Here is a 20,428-nt window from a genome sequence, read left to right on the forward strand (position 1 = left end):
CCGTTGATACGTAACACTGTACAACTTAAATATTCTTCATTCTGTATCGGCCCCCAAGTAAGAAGGGCGCATTATGCTGTGGCCGCATTAATTCAACAGTCGATTCACGCTTGCTTCCGTCACACCTTCAGGAGTACAACAGCACAATACCCAAGAGAAAAAAATGTTAAAAAAGCCGAAACTTAGAAGAGACTCATACTCCGCGGTTTATAGAAACTAAAAGTGTAAAACTACAGGAAAATAATCAATTCCACCACCGACTTTATAAGGCTATTTCACTTGATTTGGGAAAACGTTAATAGATGTACCGCAGATGGACAGTTTTATGTCGGCGATTGTCAAATATCGTCGTGCATTATTATAGTCCCCAGATAAGGTTGATCATCATCATCAACGGGGCAACAACCAGTATCCGGTCAAAACCTGTCTTAGTAAGGAACTCCGGACACGCCGGTTTTGCGCCGAGGTGCACCAATTCGATTTCCCTATAAGCTGTCTGGCTCCATCTTAGGCACCGTCTGTCTCGTCTTCTTTTTCTACCGTAGATATTGAGTTTCCGGATTGGATCATCTTCATCCATACAGATTAGGTCACCCGCCCACTGTTAAGCCGAAATTTATCCACAACCAGACGGTCATGGTATCGCTCATACATTTCGTTATTTAGCCGTTATTAGTTAGTCGTTATTTAGGCTACGGAATCGCCCATCCTCATGTAAGGGGCCAAAAATTCTTCAGAAGATTTTTCTCTCGAACGCGGCCAAGAGTTCACAATTTTTCTTGCTAAGAACCCAGGTCTCCAAGGAATACATAAGGACTGGCAAGATCATTGTCTTGTACAGTAAGAGCTTTGACCCTATGGTGAGACGTTTGGAGCGAAAAAGTTTTTATAAGCTAAATAGGTTCTATTGGCAGCCAACAACCGTGCGCGGATTTCATCGCTATAGCTATTATCTTCTCATGTTTGTGGTCCACTTTCCGTGCAAACCAGATAAGGTTGATTTTATCCCTTAAACTAAGCAGAGCCCATATTCCACACCTACTGCCAATGCTGTTAATTCAGGGAAATGTCCTTCACCTCCCTCTTGGTTTTCTCGAGGAGTTGTACTCCTTCGTGTACTATTCTGTATCTTGTAACACTAAACTGACCTATTCGCCAGTCACTCTAAGATTGTGGACTTCAGTTGGAGTTGTCGCCCTTTCCTAAACTGTGATCAATCCAATACCACTTGCGCCCTATGATGGCTACATCTGCGAGTATCTACTCTGGCAGACTTCTTCACTTGTTCATCAGGCCAGGAAATCTCGATAACAAGCGAGAATAGTGATCACTTTCCATGTGCTACTCGCAATAGCAGCGCGGAAAGAAAGAGGATATTGAAATAGCTTCATTTCAAGATTCTAGGTAAATCATCGAAGGTGCACTGTTTGTGGTTAATAAATAGAGCGAGTGGTGAAGTCATTGCGTTTACGGTATCCATGATCATGGTTCCCCGTCACAAGTCCGAGTAGGGTCTTTTCAGAGTGTTGAGGTCCTCTCCGTTGATGCATTTCACGGTACTATGGATATGTACCTGGACCCTGATCACATATATTCTGTCAAACTAATTCGACTAATTCGACACAAGATTCACTCTTCTTACCGCTAAGCTTACCAAAGTAGAATAATGTAGTGCCGCAGGGGGTAAAGGAGTGCTCCACAAGGCCTCAACACCTTACTTCGCTTGACTCTAGAATTTCTAGCCTTACCGTTAAAATTCTCGATGAATTTAAAGCACGAGAACATACGAGTTTTCATATCATCAAAATCTCATAGACTAGAAATAGGCCCGGCTCAACGGCATCGTTTCTGAAGCGTAAATAGGATTCAACACTTCCCAATTACTAGTCCACAAAATTTGTATCCCTTTCATTTATCTTTTGAGATAGGCAAGGAATACTTTGAGTTAATTCTAAGCCCCCAGTTGATAAGGCAATCACTATTTTAGCGTAACTTCCGGCCTCGTAGTGAATAATATTAGTCCGGATGGAGTTTACCTCTCCCATCCTCTCTGTCGCCTAGATGTTAAATGGCCAGTCGGACAATAGTTAGCCAGTCCTCCTATTCGGCTTGGACCATCTATGGTAGAGTTCGTAGGAACTTCAACTAACTAAGTTCGAAATCGCCGATATGATTCGTTCTGCCGGTAGCCTTGAATCTTCATCTCTCCTGATGATTGTCTTGTCGCGACGCGGACGGTGAACTGTCCTTATATTATAATTAATTATTCGGTAATAAATATTAATTCTTAACTAAATTATTGATGTTGCGATTTCCTTAATTACTAACAATGTGTGAAATTGTGTGAACTCAAATGGTTTCGGACGATCTTCTGTGTAATAAATTGTACATCATTATATCAGGGGACGATTGATTGACAAATGTAGCGCCAACCTGCTCGACGGATGATTCAGACCTCAAACTGGGAGGCCAATAGGCGTCCCAACTTATACGTGCGATGTGCATGAACGCTACAAACCGAGAGACTAATAACTTTTCAAAAACATTATGGCCTCAGCGACTGCCTAGCCAAATGCAGGCAATTTTTAATATATCTGAAGCGTCGAACCCGACAAAGTTTTCGGAAATGGCGAATTTTACAGCATATCAGCTCTTTCTACATCACCATCATCTCCGCAAGGCAGTGTCAGAAAGAAATTGCCGACATTAGAAAGTCGCTCCAGTGAGGTAGACGAACGCCATCGCGAAAAGCTAGGTATCCTTCGTTGTGTTACATTCGGAGTTGCTGCGCGTTGGTGCGTGATCCATGCTCATGGCAAGCGAACCAGTCAAAAAAACTAGAGCCGATACCATCAGGAAACAGTCTTCATATCATTGACTCTGTCTCGGGTTTCAATTTCTTGATCCACAATGGTGTTCATCAAAGAAGCGCCTCCACCACTACTCTTTGTTCTTGTTATGGGCACTGTCACACGGGACATCCAACGTCCATCTGCTTTATGCAGATAATATTTTCCTGAAATCTAATAGAAAAAATGATTTCCAGCAACTTTTTCCAAAATGGAATACTCGCCTCTTGCAGATTGAATTTAAAATTTGAATTTTTGACGACCGATCTACATGAAACAGCGATTTAATTATTATTATTCTGTTAAGGGAAAGTCGGGTCAATGCTATCAGATAATGGATGATTATGAAATGAAAAATGAAAATTAACCGCAATGTCGTCCGCTCTGCAGCCCTCTGAGTGTTGGCCGACTATAAAAGACAATGAACGTAGTCTTGCGAAGATGTTGCGTTGAACTGGCGGCGTAACACGCTTTGATCACCTTATCATCTTAAATTTTGATATCCGTGAACGGGGCAAAGGCTAAAGAAAAAAAGGCTGGCGCAGACGTATCTGCTGTTCCTCGGAAGGATGGACATCATAAGTGTCAACCAGAATCATTTCAGCAGTATGCTGCTAATGGTACTATCATTAAAGCATCCGGCGGCATGCACTGACACTCGATTTAAGACTTTATTAGGCTTTCACTTGGCAGTTCTGTGTCGCTAATGTCTCTCGCCCAATCATTGGAGCCATCTACGTAAGCACTACGGTTTACTAGTTAACATGAGGAACAAGGGCTTAATATATCCCGAGGCTAAACGCGTATTCAAGAGCATCATCAGTCGGAGGAGTGTCTTGCTATTACAATCTGCATCAACAATTCCGGAACGTTTTGAAAAACGAGGTTTACCATCATACAGAAACGTTCGATCCACTCATAGAACACATCGAAGGAATTGTCACTGGATTGGTTGGAAAGGCGAAGCAATGAAATTGAATATCTTGGCCACAACCTCAATCAATACGGTATCCTCCACCCGCTTCGTGAGTAGAAGCGATTCATTCTGAAGGCAGCCAACCATTAGGTATCAGAAGGCTATTGTTTGACCTACCAAAATCGACGAGGCATTTCAACGATGTAGAGATTCGATTGGGGAAGCAAGGTTGCTCGTGCATTGCCAACAAATTGTATTCTTACGGCTTGTTACAAATGCATCTAATGCTGCAGTAGGAGCAGTACTCGAACAGAAACACAACAGCAGATGGTTGCCCTTACCAAACTTCCAACAAAAACTTACTAGAGCAGAGAAGCTTTATAGCACGCATGATCGCGAAACCTTGCTATTTACACGAGTATTCACTATTTTCGATTTTCACTTGAAGGCGCTCATTTTGTGGTAAAAACAGTTCATAAACCATTGAGTTATGCCTTTCACCAGAAAACTGATGAGGCTGATAGAATTGACTATCAAGACAGTTGTCGTTAACTAAAAGAACTATTGTGCCACTTCACTGGTTATAATATACCTGTGAACTACGGTATGTCATTTAAACCTATAACCGGCAAAAACTTTATTATGTTTCCTGCTTCCTCAGCCTGAACCAACTTTCCACATATGCCGGGCACTGTCCCAGAACATTCGCGGAGGTTTTATCACTCTCGTGATAGAATCTGTCAGATACTGTCCCAAAACATGTGTGGAGGTTTCATCATTCTCCTGTTCTCCAGTGGGTTCGTAGATTGCTCCATTCCTGTTAAGTTCACCCAGCAAAGTTAACTCAGCCGTTCCACTTTCAATGTCGTAACCATGAACCGGTTTCAGACTCTACAGAATGGCTCCGGCCCGTATAGCAACGTCGTAGCTCCTTTCCTGGCCAGGTCATCCACTATTTCATTGCCTTGTGACCCAGTGTGGCCTGGAACCCAGGGTATCCAGATCTATTAAACCAGCTAAGCGTTTTCAGCCTGCTGAGGCATTCCCATAGCAGTTTGGAATTTACCTGGTAGGACTTAGATCACTCTTGCCGGTTTCCATGCCGTTGGTATATATCCCAAGGCTACGCTGCCTCTTGCCACTCTTAGCAGATATCCTAGGCCTCTCTGGGAAAGTGAATGATTTCAGTGGTTGAAAGGTTCCCACTGCACATCTTACTCTAGCTTTCGAGAAACCTCATTTGCTAGTTTCAGAATGCTACCTTCAGCGTGAAGTAAAATCCCGGAAAATAAGGTCTGAGGAGCAGATGTATCCTGTCCTCCTCATTAGTTATTTTATTCACTTCCCAGTTGCCCGCAGTGTCGAATATGATAATTTTGTGATCCGACAGAGAAGACTAATCCGACCCCATACAATTCTTGACCAAGCCGCTCATCAGAGTGTTCCCTGGAGTTGTGTCTAGGACCTCTTGTCTGGGGCTGGTCACAAATGTTAAGGTGTTTCCTGCACTATATATTTCTAACTTATTAATAAGCATGAATTCCAGAACGTACTCATCTCTTCAAATAATGTCACTGCTACCTCAGACCTCATGGTGGGCGTTAACATCGTAGCCGAGAAGAAGTGGTAGCATTTTCCCCTTGCCAGTCCAATGACTAATTCCGGTGGGATCCGAGTGTCGTGTCCTGAGAAGTATCCTGATGCTACTACATACCTCTCGAGTTCTTCCCCCCAGCTTTCAGTAAGACTTGGACAGTCACGAAAACTCCAGTGAGAAACTCTGAAAGACATATGTATCTTAATTTCCTTTTGAGAGTGATGCAGGCACTTGGCTTTCCATAAGAGGAATCACAAATTGCCTGCATATTTCCTCCTTGCAGACGGTGAGTCTTCCCCCGGTACACCCAGGATTCTCGAACGAGCACTATTCCAATGTTATCCTTGAAGCTTGCCGTTGCAATTACTGCAAATGCAGCTTTTGCGTGCTGGAGGTTTACCTAGGCTATTTCAGTGCTAGCCATCAGCTCCGTTAGTGCTTGGAGCTCTTCTCCAATGTCAGTTGTCTATCCCAATTATGAGGAGTTTGCCTTTGCTTCTGCTCTACTGCGACATATCTATGGCAATAGTCAGGCCATTTGCTCCCAGGACACTTCGCAAAATAGTTTTTGGCAAATATCATTGCTGCGCTTACCCTAGTAACCAAGCTTCATTTAAAAGTATCAAAAACAGCTTTAAGACCGCGACATATGACTGTCGTCTCGTATTGTATGTATTATCAAAAGTCAGAAGGCACACCAAGAGTGAATTCTAACCGTTTGCGGGGCCCAATAAAGATTTCAAACACGTTCATTTGGGCAATATCGAATCGCTTGTACTCTCTTAAGATTACAGATACTGTCTCACCATCCTGGACCAGTTTTTTCTTCGACCAGAAACTATGCCGATTGTTGATCAGCAGCCGAGACAGACGTTCACAGATTTCACAGGGGTAGAGGGCCATTGACAATCACTACTGACCAAGGCGCGGAGTTCAAATCAGCTTTGTTAAAAGCATTGAGCAAACTAGTCGGATGCAGGCGAACGCGCATGACACCATACCATCCAGCTTTGAATGGTCCTATTGAACGCTAGCATCGCACACTGAAATTCTCACCACTGTCCTTTTGGGGCTTCGCTGCAATTTCAAGAGAAATCTCGATGTTTTATAGTTTTTAAAACGACGTTGCGATTGCCGCGAGAGTGATTCGCTAACGTTAACTCAAGTAAATACGACCTGACACCAGTAGTACCAAGAGACGGCGTTCACTCATAAGGATCTTCGTTCTTGTTCTCACTTGTTCGTTAGAGCTGACTCTGTAAGGAAAGCGGTAATGCAACCGTACACGGTCCACGCCGTATCATTGATCGTTTATCGTCATCAGCTTACACCATCGACCTGCAAAGCAAAAACACGAACATCTCCATTAAGGGGTTGAAGCCAGCGTAGCTTGCAAATGGTATTAAAAGTTTTTTCGTCAGCACCAACTTTATCTATCATAGTTATAGCAGATACGCGAATCCTCAGAGACAAATGCGGATCCACTGAACGTGTTCACTACTCAACCGAGTTCATCAATTCACCAACCCCCAGATACTTCACAACGTCAGATATCGAAATCAGTCCCTTGGACACCTCCGTTAGGGAAGCCGTCCCACTGTCAACAACGCAATAGACTGTGCAATCGCCAGCTATTTATTGGTTACGCTAGTTATGTGCCGATTAATCCACATCCCGCGCATATCCGAAAAAACTTAACGCCCATATCCGTCTAAACGTCAACCACGTGAACGGTTGGATGCTGCATAGCATTCGAGATCAGCTGGTTTAAACGGTGACACCATTCACGATTGTCTTGTCTCCGACGCGTACTCTGAGCCGTCCTTAGATTATAATTCATTGTTCGTTAATAAATGTTAATTGTTCATTAAATTGTTGTTGTGATTTCCTCTGTTGCCAACAAGTTCATATTTGACCCGAATGGTTCAGCAAACTGGCCTGAACCCACATTCAAATAATAATTCCATTTTCATTCATCAAAGGAAAATCACGTTTCCCCTCGATGGCTAAGGGTTCTTACCTAATTTAATTAATTCAATTACATCAATTGCTGATATTTTTCCTCTCTGAAAATAGCAAGTGCAAACTAGAAATAGAACATACTTTGGACACGTGATAGGTAACATCGAATAGACAGAAAAGCACTTTGTAAGCGCATGCCAGCACTTATTTGAAGCAGCTTCCATCACCAAAAAGAACCATTTTTCAATGAACAACTTTAAATAAAAAATAAGCATGTAATTTTATCATGTCCTTATTCTTCTTAATTTAACACAATTTCATTTAATATGATATCCTGCCAACAGCTTAACTTTTGGCTCATTATAGTTTCCCATCGAGGAGTTCTCTCCAAGGATGAAGAGGAAAACGCAAGGGCGAAAACGTTGAAGCATTCAAAGTGAAAATTGGAAAATTAAAAACTTCAAGAGGATGGTTTCTTTGAAGCCAGCAGCCAGGCAGAATGGCACTTTAGCCGCTGGAATTGAAAAAATAATGTTTATGTGACACTCGTTAAAAGGCATTAGCAGACCCTCAGGACGGCTTTTCACTTTTTCTTTGGCATTTTCTATGCTTTATTTTGTAGGGACGTTTTCAAAGTGAATTTAGTTTAGATTTGCTCTTTTCGACTTCGTCTTTTTATAGCAACGTTATGGTTTGGATTACATTTTCTTGTTTTTTTTTTATTTCTTGGTCATTCACAGAAGCTGCCTCTCTATTTGGAATTATTCTTGGAAACTTTACGCCCAGAAAAATAATTATTCTTAAATATAGAAACAAAATGGTGAAATATCCTGTCATATTCTCTCGTTGAAATGTTTATATTATTTCTATATTTAAGGGAGCCTGGCTTCCAGTAGAGATCTTATATTTTTCTATACAATTACAGGAATAGAAATCTATGTTGTTCCCAACTAGCATCCTCTGCTAAAACTAGGCGACTCATACAACTCATAAATCAATTATCCATCCATATCCATAATCGAAGCAGACGTTGCCAGAACGTTCCCTGCGAAAAGACAAGTAAATCATAATAAAGCACCACACTACCCGGAGCAATTTCCTCCGTTCTTTTCATAATAACAATTATGATTATTTTCCCAAATCGCCATTATTTCCTTCGCAAGGAAAATGTCTCATTACTGTAATGTCTCAACATTAATCATAACTTGAGCGAGATAAGAAAGAATTTTCTTTCCCCCGCTTTTACCCGCCTCTGCGATTAAATGTTAAACTGTTGGTGCTTTGTGTTTTCCTTGTATATTCGCATATAGTATTAATGTTTATCATTTCTCATCGTCATTGTTATTGCTACATACTTCGGATGCGTACTGTAGGGGCCTCATACGTACTATCTTCCTCAAAGCTTTGCTTCCTCATTCCATCCATTTAATGCTGTCAAGATAATGTCGTAGCGAGAGTGAAAAATACCTTACGCACCTTGAGGTTCAGCTAATATTGAAGTAAGTTTCCACTGTACATTTATATCTTATATCGCTCTAGGCAGAAGATTACCCAAATTCTTACAGATATTTGCTGAGATAAGGGTGGTCGTTGGGGAGAAAACAAAGTGTCAACATATCGACTTAAATTAAAAATTCTTTAATGTCTTCCATATATTACGGAATAAGGGGGAACTTTATATTACAATCTTAGAATCTAAGCAATTCAGACTTTTGAACACTTTTTCATATACGCTTGAACTGCGTTACACTCAGCGTTAGAAGTCCACTTGCTGGCTGGGCAATTCTCAAAAAATTCTTTGTAAGAACACCCAAGAATCAAACCTGATAGTGGACTGCATCCTCTCTTTGGGCTGCCTGGGGGCATAGCGTTCTGCATGGCAGCTAATTGACGTTGAGCTAGGGATGAAAAAGTAGCAGTATTATATGCGCTTTTATTTACTTTTAATGCATGTTTCTTACCAACAGATCCACACTTGGAGAAAGCAGCTTCCATAACAGAAATGTAATCAGGATCTGTTGCAAATTTCCTTTGCAAGTCTCCTTTAATAGCCGCCATATCAAGCTTCCCGTCATTCAAATACTTAGATTCAGTCAAGACACATTCTGCAAAACACTGAAGTCCTTAATGTTATTTTATTGCATTAACGGCAATAACATAAACTCAATAGAAACCTGAGAAAAGCAAAAAGAAACGCCGGGAAATAATTGTCAATGATAAATAGAACATGTAAAAAACCTTCAAACCTGTCCCATTGGGTTAATTTTAACCCGCCAGATTAGTAGAAAATTCTTGACATCTCTCAAGCAATTACCATCATTGTTGATTATTATTCGTTTAGCTAGTCTCGGCTTTCTCAGTGAGGCTATATCTGGCCCAAGAAAGTTTCAACCATACCATCTTAGACTACAATAAAAAATGAACGATAGTTATCTCGCTCATTGGAGAAAACCATAGCACGTGCTATTCCGAAGATGGTGTAGACAGAGATCTGGCATACCTACTGAAACAAAACTCATCAAATACACGAGGATATTACTATGTTACGCAAATCTTGGGCCTTTATTTATACCATATTCTGTTCTTAATAGTACAGCTAGCTCAAGTAGTGCGGAGTAAATCTTAAACATCTAATTATTGGGCAAAACGTGTGAATTTGCTATTTTTCAATATTACTCGGGTCCAGCAAGGTAGCCACATCGATAAACCGATATTCAGAAGCCATAGTAGTAGGCGGTAATGGCTTAGCCTCACAGTGCTTTTAATCAATTATTCTTGAAGATTCGCTCCAGGGTATAATAACGAAAAGGGGTGGTAGTTTTTCACTATATCATACTTCAAACCCAATTTCTTACATCCAAGCTATCCCAAATTCAACTTCCTCAAAACCACTAAGTATCCATTGATGTAATTGATAGCAGGGTTCGTCAGTAAACTGAAGGAACCAACCCGTATTCTCTGTTACCAAAACCTTATCTCTCTCCCGGACGACATTCTGAATATATCCAGAGTAAGAAAACACAGCAGCGGAAACTATTTAGAGAGAGCTGATTTGCGCAGTTTTTCTTCGTAAAGAATGAAACCCATATCCTTCGATAATTCAATCCGTGGTGGACCTTCACTCTGTATATTAACCTCACGTATAACCACCTACTCACTATAGAACTGAACCCAGATATATACAGAACCTCCGAAAAACAATTTTCGCTGTCAAAAATTGTTTATCGATGTCATGGCCGCCACGATTCACACTTGCGTGTGTCCGACACGCAAGTTGATGGTTCCGTCACGCGGGCATAGTTACCATCCGCAACGATACCTTATCCCAAAATATCTCTCCTCATGAAAAAACATGTTTCATGTTTTCTTGCCAACCACTTTTTCAAAGTACACCAGTCCACACTTCATATGGCTTGGAAGCTCCAAAGCTCAGATACCGAAGTTAACATGGCATACCCAAAGAACGAGCCAAACTGGTATGTTCCAGAGTCCACTACACTCAGCTAGACTCAATGGCTCTATCCTACCAATTACGTCCGTCAATTGCAATGTCCATTAAGCATCGGTGGACATCATCATCATCAACGGCGCAACAACCGGTATCCGGTCTAGGCCTGCCTTAATAAGGAACTCCAGACATCCCGGTTTTGCGCCGAGGTCCACCAATTCGATATCCCTAAAGGCTGTCTGGCGTCTTCGCATACGCCATCGCTCCATCTTAGGCTTCTTTTTCTACCATTATTTTTCTAGCGTGACGCGTTCAAACTCCGATACCTTGCGATCCCTGGGAAATACAACATATTATACTGTGCGCCATGACAAAAGGGAATTTGCTATTGCGCTGGTCAGGGAAGCGGAAGATCCCAAAGAACACAATGATTTCATTTTTACCGCGCCACCAAAGAACTGCATTTGATCGCAAATCATTCGACGGTGTGAAAGACGCTAACGAATAATGACAAGCATCTGAAGAGGTGGAAGGAATACTTCCCCAAGGTTCTTAACTGTACCACATCCAGTGAAGTTCCATGATTCGTGAATGAAATGGCTATTCACAATAATGTACGGATAAACACTGTTCTTTCAAGCACAAGAGAAATGATCTCGGCCGTCAATGCACATAAACCCAGTAAAACTGCTGGGTTTGACAATTTCCCCACCAAAATTATTTATCGCTACAACTGCTATTTGCTACTCCCATTCGTACGGAAATCCTAGGAATCCTAGGAAAACTTTCCACAAAGAGCCATTTCTGCCTCGCCAAAGGTATATATGGCGGGATAAAGTGAATTGACACTGATTCAGAATCTGACAATAAACGGGTGAAAATAGTTCTTACAAATAACAAGCTGCACAATAGAGCTGCCGAGAAATTAAGGATCACTATCCCATGTCATTATGGACGATGGGGAGTATTTGATTTAAAAACTTTGCACTACAATAAAATATGTTTTCTTCGTGAGTTTTTCTTTTGAGAAACAGTACTCTAGACAATTACATCAGGCTAACTTCATGGCAGAAAATAAATAACTTCAGTCCAACAGAAGATCGACATGTAGAAACCCCATTCACGAAAGTCACATAAAAAATATGTTGTTGCCAGATATTCAGAATAGTTAACGGTGTACTAACATACGAAACAAACTCACTCAATTACCAACTACAGTTGTAGGTTATGCAACTGTGAAGAGGAGATCGTCCAGCGTATAATATAATACCTGCATACAAGATGTTAGGCAGCTCCAAACACGTCAGCCGCCATAACTCCGTTTGCAAGATACTTCATCATGTGTATAGAAGTATAACTTAGTGGCAAACTACCATATCATAAGTTTCCTCCGCACAGAATCCTTGAAAATGATCAGGCGAAACTACTGTGGGATCACACTGTTGCTACCAACCACAGTGTTAATCACAATAGGCCCGATCTAGTTCTGCTTATAAAGGAAGAGCAAACGTGTTTCATAATCGCAAAATGCAAAAAGCGGTCATCCTTGCAATAGTCCGTGCTATAGTCCGAAGAGTCCTAAATGGTAACATTCTGACCTAGTAGACTGCACTCTAGATTCGCCCTATTTCCGGTTTACCTGTCTAGATGGTACATATATGTCCCTTGTAGTTGAAAACCACCGCGTCGCTACTTGTAGTGGTTTTCCCATGGCGGTACACACACTGCATTGTGTGTACGTCATCGAAGCGATTACCACACTTAATTTTGTGCATAAGACAAATTTATACCAGCAGAACTTCACAAGGGCGAACATAAATATCCATAAGAAAGCGAGCATTTAGCCCGCGGTAAGGAAATCGTCTAATATCTTGTTTGCTTCTGCATAATATCTAGCAAGGACCAACTACTTGACCATTCAACTATATACTATGAATTGCTGCCAATCAAATCGAATAACACAGAAATTTTTGTTCAGTGAGAATGAGATTCAATTTCAGATATTTTGCCAGAATATATGCCGAAGAAGTACGAAAATGGAGGCAAAAAATGTCATTAGCGAAAGATAACAGATCACGCTAGCTCCCCCACTTGATAACGAAAGAAAACGAAATCTATCGGCGAAGATTCCATTCTGGTGCAAGTAAAAATGCGGAAAATATAGTTCATAAGTAACGAACGGCAAAAAACGAAATTCCTCCAAAATTCCAGTCACCACTCCTACAAGACAGGCTCCAGCTTAAGAGTTGTACCTCCACATTGCTTGGTGTTATGTTCTCTATTCTAGAATGTGATATACAATGGGATTCATGCGATGCAGAAGGAGTTTATGGATTACTTCGTGGTGGTTGTTTCGCAAAGAAACTTAAAGTTGTTGAAATAAATACTGATGAAATCATCAGCGCCACAAAAACATCCCTGCAAATGGTTGGTCGTTAGCCCAAATGATGCCTAACATCGGTGGCCTGAAATCCAGTCATAGATTACTCATTGCCGGATTGACTTCATCCTTTTATTCCAAATAATTAATTTAATTCATCCTTTTACATAAGGCATCAGTCTGGAAAAAAGCATTTTCATAAAAAAGGAGGAAGGCAAACTGTGGGTGGGCTGGGTTCTGTTTCACCCAAAACTTTGAAAAAGGAGGCAAAATGTTAATATCTAGAACGCGCCCGACATTATCACCGAAATGACAGTAAACATCTGAATTTCACAAAAATTTAGTACAGATGTGGAATGACCCCAAAGCACTTCATTAGGCTTAAAACTTAAATTAGTCACAATCACAATTAAACTGATACGTATCCCAGCGAGATTTATTCGAAGAAAGCCTGCATTATTTTACACACAAAAGCTGAGAAGTTTGACACAAACTAGGATAGTTTAGGTTTCGCCGTTCAATAATAATGCAGCGATCCTCGGCAGATGCAATATTTTTATCTTTAAACACTCCCCCCCCCAAATTATATGCAAGTTTAGGACCATCAGAAATTTTCCTATAGATTCACGCACTTTTTGTTTATAAAATAGGAATGCAAAAAAATGCTCAAGGAAAACTATAAGGTTCTCCTCAAGTTCCTGTTGTTTTCCCGTTCAGAGAATCCTTGTACCACAAAAATACTTACAGTAATAGCACCAATATCTGGCTGCTGGTGCTCCATGTCCGGTGCTTTATCCGTCCGAAGAGGCACGCCCAGCTTGGTCGAACACTTTTGAGCAATTTCTGAAGGAGGTGGATCTTTGCAACAGTGATGTGGATTCTGAGAAAGAGAGTGTTATAGAAAATAAGTTACACACACTATGGAGGTATATTTTCGTTTTTGGTAACCAAATTAAATTATCACATTTTATGCTGCAGCGGAGTGAACCCTGCCGTGGGTCTGAAAATACCTTGCTATGTTAACTAATATTGGAACTACCATACACGCAAGCAAACTTTCAAACTATTTAGGATACTCAAATAAACTGACACCAAACCAATACATTTTTCAGATAGGGTTGTAAATTCTTTGGCAGTGTATGACATGAATACATACTTCCAGTAGACACGGAAAAGTGAGCACAAAATCATTATTCATAAACTGATGTTCTCATTTGCACTCATTTTTTCTGGCAAAATTGACAGTATTTCGGTTTTAGCACAAACAAAATTAATGTTCAATTAATTTATTGTAATTTATTTTTAGTGATTTCACTCCACGAAATAAGAAACTTACCACAAATGGTGGAGGCTTAGTACAATCCACGGCTTCTTGAGCTAGACAACTCTATAAAATTCAACAAAAAAATCTTGGCTAGAAGATACCTAATATTTCATTGATATGTTATGTTATACCACAACAAATGATAAAAGCAATAATCCCAGAACTTTCATCATTTTAGCTAGATTGTTTGAAACAACTCCGGATAAACTTTCGAAATTTTTAACAGCAACAGCCCTCTGTTTACTAAAAATAAAAACAACAATGTTTGCTTTTATATTGAGCCACTTTTTCGCTTTTTTCAAGTACAATTACATGGGCAGCGGTTCGTTTAATAATATCTTTTTCATTTCTACACGAGCTACGACAACGCCGGATTTGGGGTTTTCCAAGTTTTGTTGGTATTGCAGATAATTGCAGTCGATTTTTATCATGCATGATGAGTTCGAAGGCTAACCTTAAATGCGTCTACTTTTGAAAACTTACAGGGTGACTAAAGAACCTATAATCGCACATTTATACACAAAACTCAATGATCATTTGGTAAAACTGTTTGCATTTGCAAGCTTTGACAACAAGGTTCGACCACTACTATACGTATTATAGATAGACAATTTCATGAGATTTATGGGCAAATGTGTATTGGAGGATAACCAGAGCATTGTAAACGATGCACAGGTTATAATCACTCCTACTGCAAATGCAACCAATTTTTCATTATTGTGTTTCTAAAGGCAAATCAATCACCACCCGCCATTAGTGTTAACCAATGAAAGTGGCTACTTAGGTAGGTACATACAATAATAGTAAGTTGCAATCACACATATTTGATTAGCCAAAACAATAAAGTTTGGATTGTAGCGCCAGCCGATGTTCCACCATTAAAACAATTTTGTCAATCAATAGCTTAAGTTCAAAAATTGGAGACGAAGGCGCATTACAGTTTCGTCCACGGCAGAGGCAATTCATGAGATGCTGCCTCACCTTTGCTTAGCCGCATGGTGACCGAAGTGGTTCGCAAGGGTTAACTGCGAATTATAACCAGTGTAAATCCGCCATAGTTCGGGCAAAGCTTAGCCGGAGCTGAATTTTTTATTTTAGATTGAGGTCCGTGATACAGTTAGTCACCTTTGTCCCTGATTTTTGAACACTTGCGTGCAAAACTAAAAAAACGGTTTCGCGCACCAAAAAATGCTCTCCATTTTTTCCGGTCCGACATTAAGTGAATGCGGCCTCAGGAGCCCTCAATCCTCAAACAAAAAGTAACTTATGGCACTGAGTCTCAGTCAAGCACAGTTTGTAACATGGGATCGCTGGCTATCATGTGTAAGAAATAAATTCATCGGATCATTAGACACTTTCTCACCTCTACCATACGAACACTGGGATCGAAAGGCGAGTTCAAATCCCAATTGACCACCCTTTCTCATTTTTTTTTATTTGTCTGGCTCCCCTTGTAATTGTCTTTCTTTGCGTCCCTCCTCACCTAACACTGCTTATTGGTTATAGTGTGTACCATCCCTTCATATACCCTGCCCACCTGTACGAGTAATTATCTGACAATCTATTTAAACTTCGAGCTGTTACGCTCCCCTTTCCATTCTACATTTCTAACTGTTTCTGTAGAGCATGTTTTAATGATTACTCATTCCGCTCAATCCCAGCTTTGTCTAGGCTCTATACTAGACCCCCAATCTATCCTATTTCTTATTAATACCGCCCCTTGTTTCCCCGTGCCCGTACTTACTCTAGGCACTGTTTGCTTGTTTTTCGTTTGCACTTGCCTGTGCTTTCTTGCAATCCCATTTGGACACTTTGATACGATGAGTTGGTGCTCGGATAATGAGCTGAAAATGTTACTCTCCTGATAGATAACCTCTACCATTTCTGAGCTCATTCGAAGACCTCGGTGTAACCTTCGAGAGCAAATTTTGCTTCAAATCCCACTGCGTCGACATCATCAACTGTGTTTCCAAAATAACGTGCACTATCCTTCTCGGCTTTGCGCTCCCAATCCAATACCAGCACCAACACCGAATCTTCTTTGATATGTGTGCTGTCCAATAAATTTTCAAAAGTCTTCAATTCAGATTGATGATGAAGTAGACAACGAAATTAATTTATAATTATCCTTCTGAGGATTTGTTTCGAGAAACGACAGACTACTTTGACTAGAGAAACTTCGGGGATGTTAAGGATGGTCATAAAGAAAATATGCAAATCCACTTATGACGAATTAAAACCTCGTGCCAGCCGATTTTAAAAATTGATCTTTCTGGAACCTAGATAGAAAACCAAAACAAAACAACATACTCTATAGCACTGCCGCGGAGTACATCTTAGGCTTTCATACTATCCAGCAGCTTGGTTATCCAGCAGATAAAGTGTCGAACATTGAACATATCAAACACAAAAGAATTCTTCCATATACATATTTAATATGAGATTCTTCATACGATCCAGCAACAGGCGTTCCGTACCCAGCACAGAGGATGTCAGGCACGGTATTGGTAGAGGTCAAGAAAATTCGCCAAGCAGGGAGGGATTGAACTTATATGTTGGAAGAAAATTAATGATCACAAGACTACACTGATTCTACAATGCACTACAGCTTTATTCTTTTAACTCTGTTTTCATCCTAGTTTCAAACGTAGAATAATGCGTAATTGGAATTTTATTTTGTTCAATATAAAGCAAGTCGTCCCGTGTTTTAAGGTTTAAGAATACACTCACAATATTCCCTTTTGTTGCCCTGACAATTTCGAAATTCAATTGTTATCAACAACGTCTGGAATATGGACTGACTTCACAGCAGCGATCTTTGGCTACCAAAAACGGTTTATGACAGGTGCTTAGAACTGAATAACAGTGTTGAAGGCCCCACAATGTGCACTGTCTCCAATTGGGTGGGACTCTCTGGAATAGTCGTCTGCCTCCGGCGGCACTGTCTTTTTGTAATCAGCAAAATCACTATGACGCGAATCCACCTTCGGACTATGGCTGACAGCTACCACAAGTCGTGCTCTCTCTTGGAGGGCAGGTTCTTGCGCAAAACCTCCGCCCAGATTAAGGAGCATCACAATTCTGCAAAGTTACGAGGCAACGGACATTTTTTTGTTCTAGAAAAAAAGAATCCTTTCTGTGAGCAATTACACACAGTTCAGGAGAGGTTTTCTAAAGGTAATATTGTGAACGTGATGGAGTAGGGATACCTTACTCAGATGTGAAATGGAGTGACATGGTCTTCGCAACCATAACAATATCAGTGGAAGGCTTGTAGACTTTTGCAACTTTCACTGCTTTGCCATTGGCACAAGGCAGGGTAGGTGCCACAAAGTCAGTTGAGTTTCGACTAACCGACAACGAACAATAGAATCAGGTCTACTATGTCACGATCGGCAGTAAATTTATGAGTTGCCTTCTGAATGTGTGTAACAAAAGAGATGCAGACATCTATTTCGAGAAAACTTTCATTTGATGATCGCTACTGAGTCGCTACTGCATCTGTTCACAGGGGAACTGTGCGTCAATCGACCGAATTCAATACGGGCCGTTTCTGTCATCCAATTGTCGTCCAACAGTGACATTTTTTTAGTGCGCAAACGAGACATACACTGAACCACCCACCCGAGAATATTGATGAACACTGGACCGCATCAAAATGGTCTTCATGTCTGACACGAATGAAGTTGTCGGCTATATCCCAAAAGGACATTACAAACTGGTCGATGAAGGAGCTCAGAGCTTTGTTGATGACAATTATCAACGTGAGGAACGCGAACTACAGTGTAGCGTAATTCCTTTCCTCCATTGCGCTGGTGAGGGAAGCAGAATGTGCCCCAAACAACAATGATTTCGAAAAATTATGCCGTATCACGAATGAGCTTGCATTTGATTGTAAAACTTTCGATGGTCTTTGAGAATGAAGGGGGTCCTAAGTCCGCATCAACTTAATGCAGAACCGGACCAATGGTCTTGTGACGGACATTACCGGCGGACAATAAAATTCCGAAGAAGGGCACTCGTCTTGAGTGGTACAACCGGATAGGTGTTTACTTCCTGTCGGGAAGATATTAGCTCAAATCATCTAGGATCATCATCTAACTGCTGTTAATAGATTTCAAAAAAGCTTTCGAAAGTGTGAAAAGGGAGTGTATTCGAATTGCTCTATGAAGGAGGGATATTTCGGAGAAACTCATAACTACATACTTATTATTAGAGCGAGATGTAATGACAAAGAATGCCACGTACTGCGTCGAATTTGAATCTTCCCGGAATTTGAAGCCACATACGGAGTCCACCATGGTTGGATCTTGTCACCGATACCGCCACTTTTATTTTAAAGCTCCAAGCCTCCTTGCCCTGTCATCTCAGTATTGTGGCTTAAGGCAATAACAAATAAAGAATTTCGCCAGTGTACAGGCCAGATACCCGTAGATGTGTTAACGAGAAGGCGAAAGTGACAGTGGATAAATCACACATTCAGAAAGGCCCAAAACTACATTGTGAATTATGCCATACAATGGAACCCATTTTAAATAGAGGCGACTGAGGTGTATGGAAATGGTGGGGGGTAGAAAACATATTGCCAGGAAAGAAAAGCGATGATGTGTAAATGTGGGTGGCGCGATGTGCCCTTCATAGCGGTTTATGATAACCATATAAATGTTTATGGATAAGTAGGACAATTACAAAATTCATTTATTTTCACTGCGAAAATTTTAATGTCTACTCCATTAATAACATATAAAGACTACAAAGAGAGACTTTGTATATATTTTTTGTAACATGAGCCGTAAGCAACCGAAATTTGTGAAAAGGCAACAAGTTTCAGGAATAATTGTTGATACACTTTTGCAAGTGGTTTTTTCTTACCATTTCAGTTATTCCCATCTTCAATGGCATGAAGATGATTCTTGGTTATTATCAAAAACGTCAGCAACTTCTTTTTGCGGGTAGCATGGGGTATTTGCAAGAAATAAACGAAACTGTTTATTAAGAAAGCATTTCAAATGGTATCTACTTCTGGTGAAATGGCATTGCTTTATGTGTTTCCATAATTGAGATGATCAAATTGACAAGGTACATTTTAGCCTTACCAACGTCGGCCTGCCGTGAAGCCGATACTTTCTAGTCTATTGCCAATAAATAAATATTTTAAATAAAAAAATGATAATGACGTCTATTTGGTAATAGTATATTAATATATTTTATAAATTGGCAGGAAACCCTTTTGAGTTCATTTAGGAATTATAAATTTTTTTTCGTAATATAGCCATTACATAGCGCACAACATTTGGGAGTTTGTTGAAAATTCTATTATTCTTAACAAAGTTACAGTAGGTGGTAGTTGTCACTTTGTCGTAAATTTACCCAACCTCCTCCTACTAATCATAATACCATATGAAAGTAAATAGTCCGGCACACATAGGTACTAATTATATTTTTACTAGAAGCTACGTACAAATGAAAAATTCGTGTCCACATTCATTCTTACATAAGAAATACGTATGCATTTTTTAATTCTATACCTGAAACAATTGTTGAAGATGAGTTTGGTTAGATAAATGTGGAAGGCCACTGTGATCTATCCTTTTAAGGTGGAATTTTCTGTCTACAAACAATCGGCCAGTGCCGTTTATTCCCCTTCTAAGACTTTTTGTAAAAGAAGACCTGATTTGAATCAATTCCTGTCTATCCACTACATGCTATTTACGCTTATATATAGCTATTAACGCTTATATATATAGCTATATATTATCATGAAATTTAGTGACAATCTGTGGGCTAATGTAATCTAATTTTTACTGCCCTGAAACTAACATAATTTTGAATATCACTAACAGAATAGGAAAGTTATAACTCAAAATGTGTGGACCATAAAATGAAACAGGGTTTCTTCTTGCTTTCCTCTCCAACTAAGATTTCTAGAAGACAATTTTAATGACGCCTATC

The 20,428-nt window shown here is 40.2% G+C and overlaps 1 protein-coding gene across 1 annotated transcript; it reads right to left on the reverse strand.

The window, feature by feature from the left end:
* Nucleotides 1–8,941: 8,941 nt before the first annotated feature.
* LOC119647235 (general odorant-binding protein 68-like) lies at nt 8,942–14,850 on the reverse strand. The gene is made up of 6 exons (XM_038048096.1): nt 14,789–14,850; nt 14,608–14,719; nt 14,489–14,539; nt 13,898–14,032; nt 9,286–9,439; nt 8,942–9,222 (listed from the first exon to the last, which is right to left on the reverse strand). The coding sequence occupies exons 1-6, from the start codon at nt 14,821–14,823 to the stop codon at nt 9,029–9,031; spliced, it is 681 nt and encodes a 226-aa protein (XP_037904024.1). The 5' UTR covers nt 14,824–14,850; the 3' UTR covers nt 8,942–9,028.
* Between the last annotated feature and the right edge of the window lie 5,578 nt (nt 14,851–20,428).

The sequence above is a fragment of the Hermetia illucens genome, chromosome 1, assembly GCF_905115235.1.
Source record: "Hermetia illucens chromosome 1, iHerIll2.2.curated.20191125, whole genome shotgun sequence".
Classification (NCBI taxonomy): domain Eukaryota; kingdom Metazoa; phylum Arthropoda; class Insecta; order Diptera; family Stratiomyidae; genus Hermetia; species Hermetia illucens.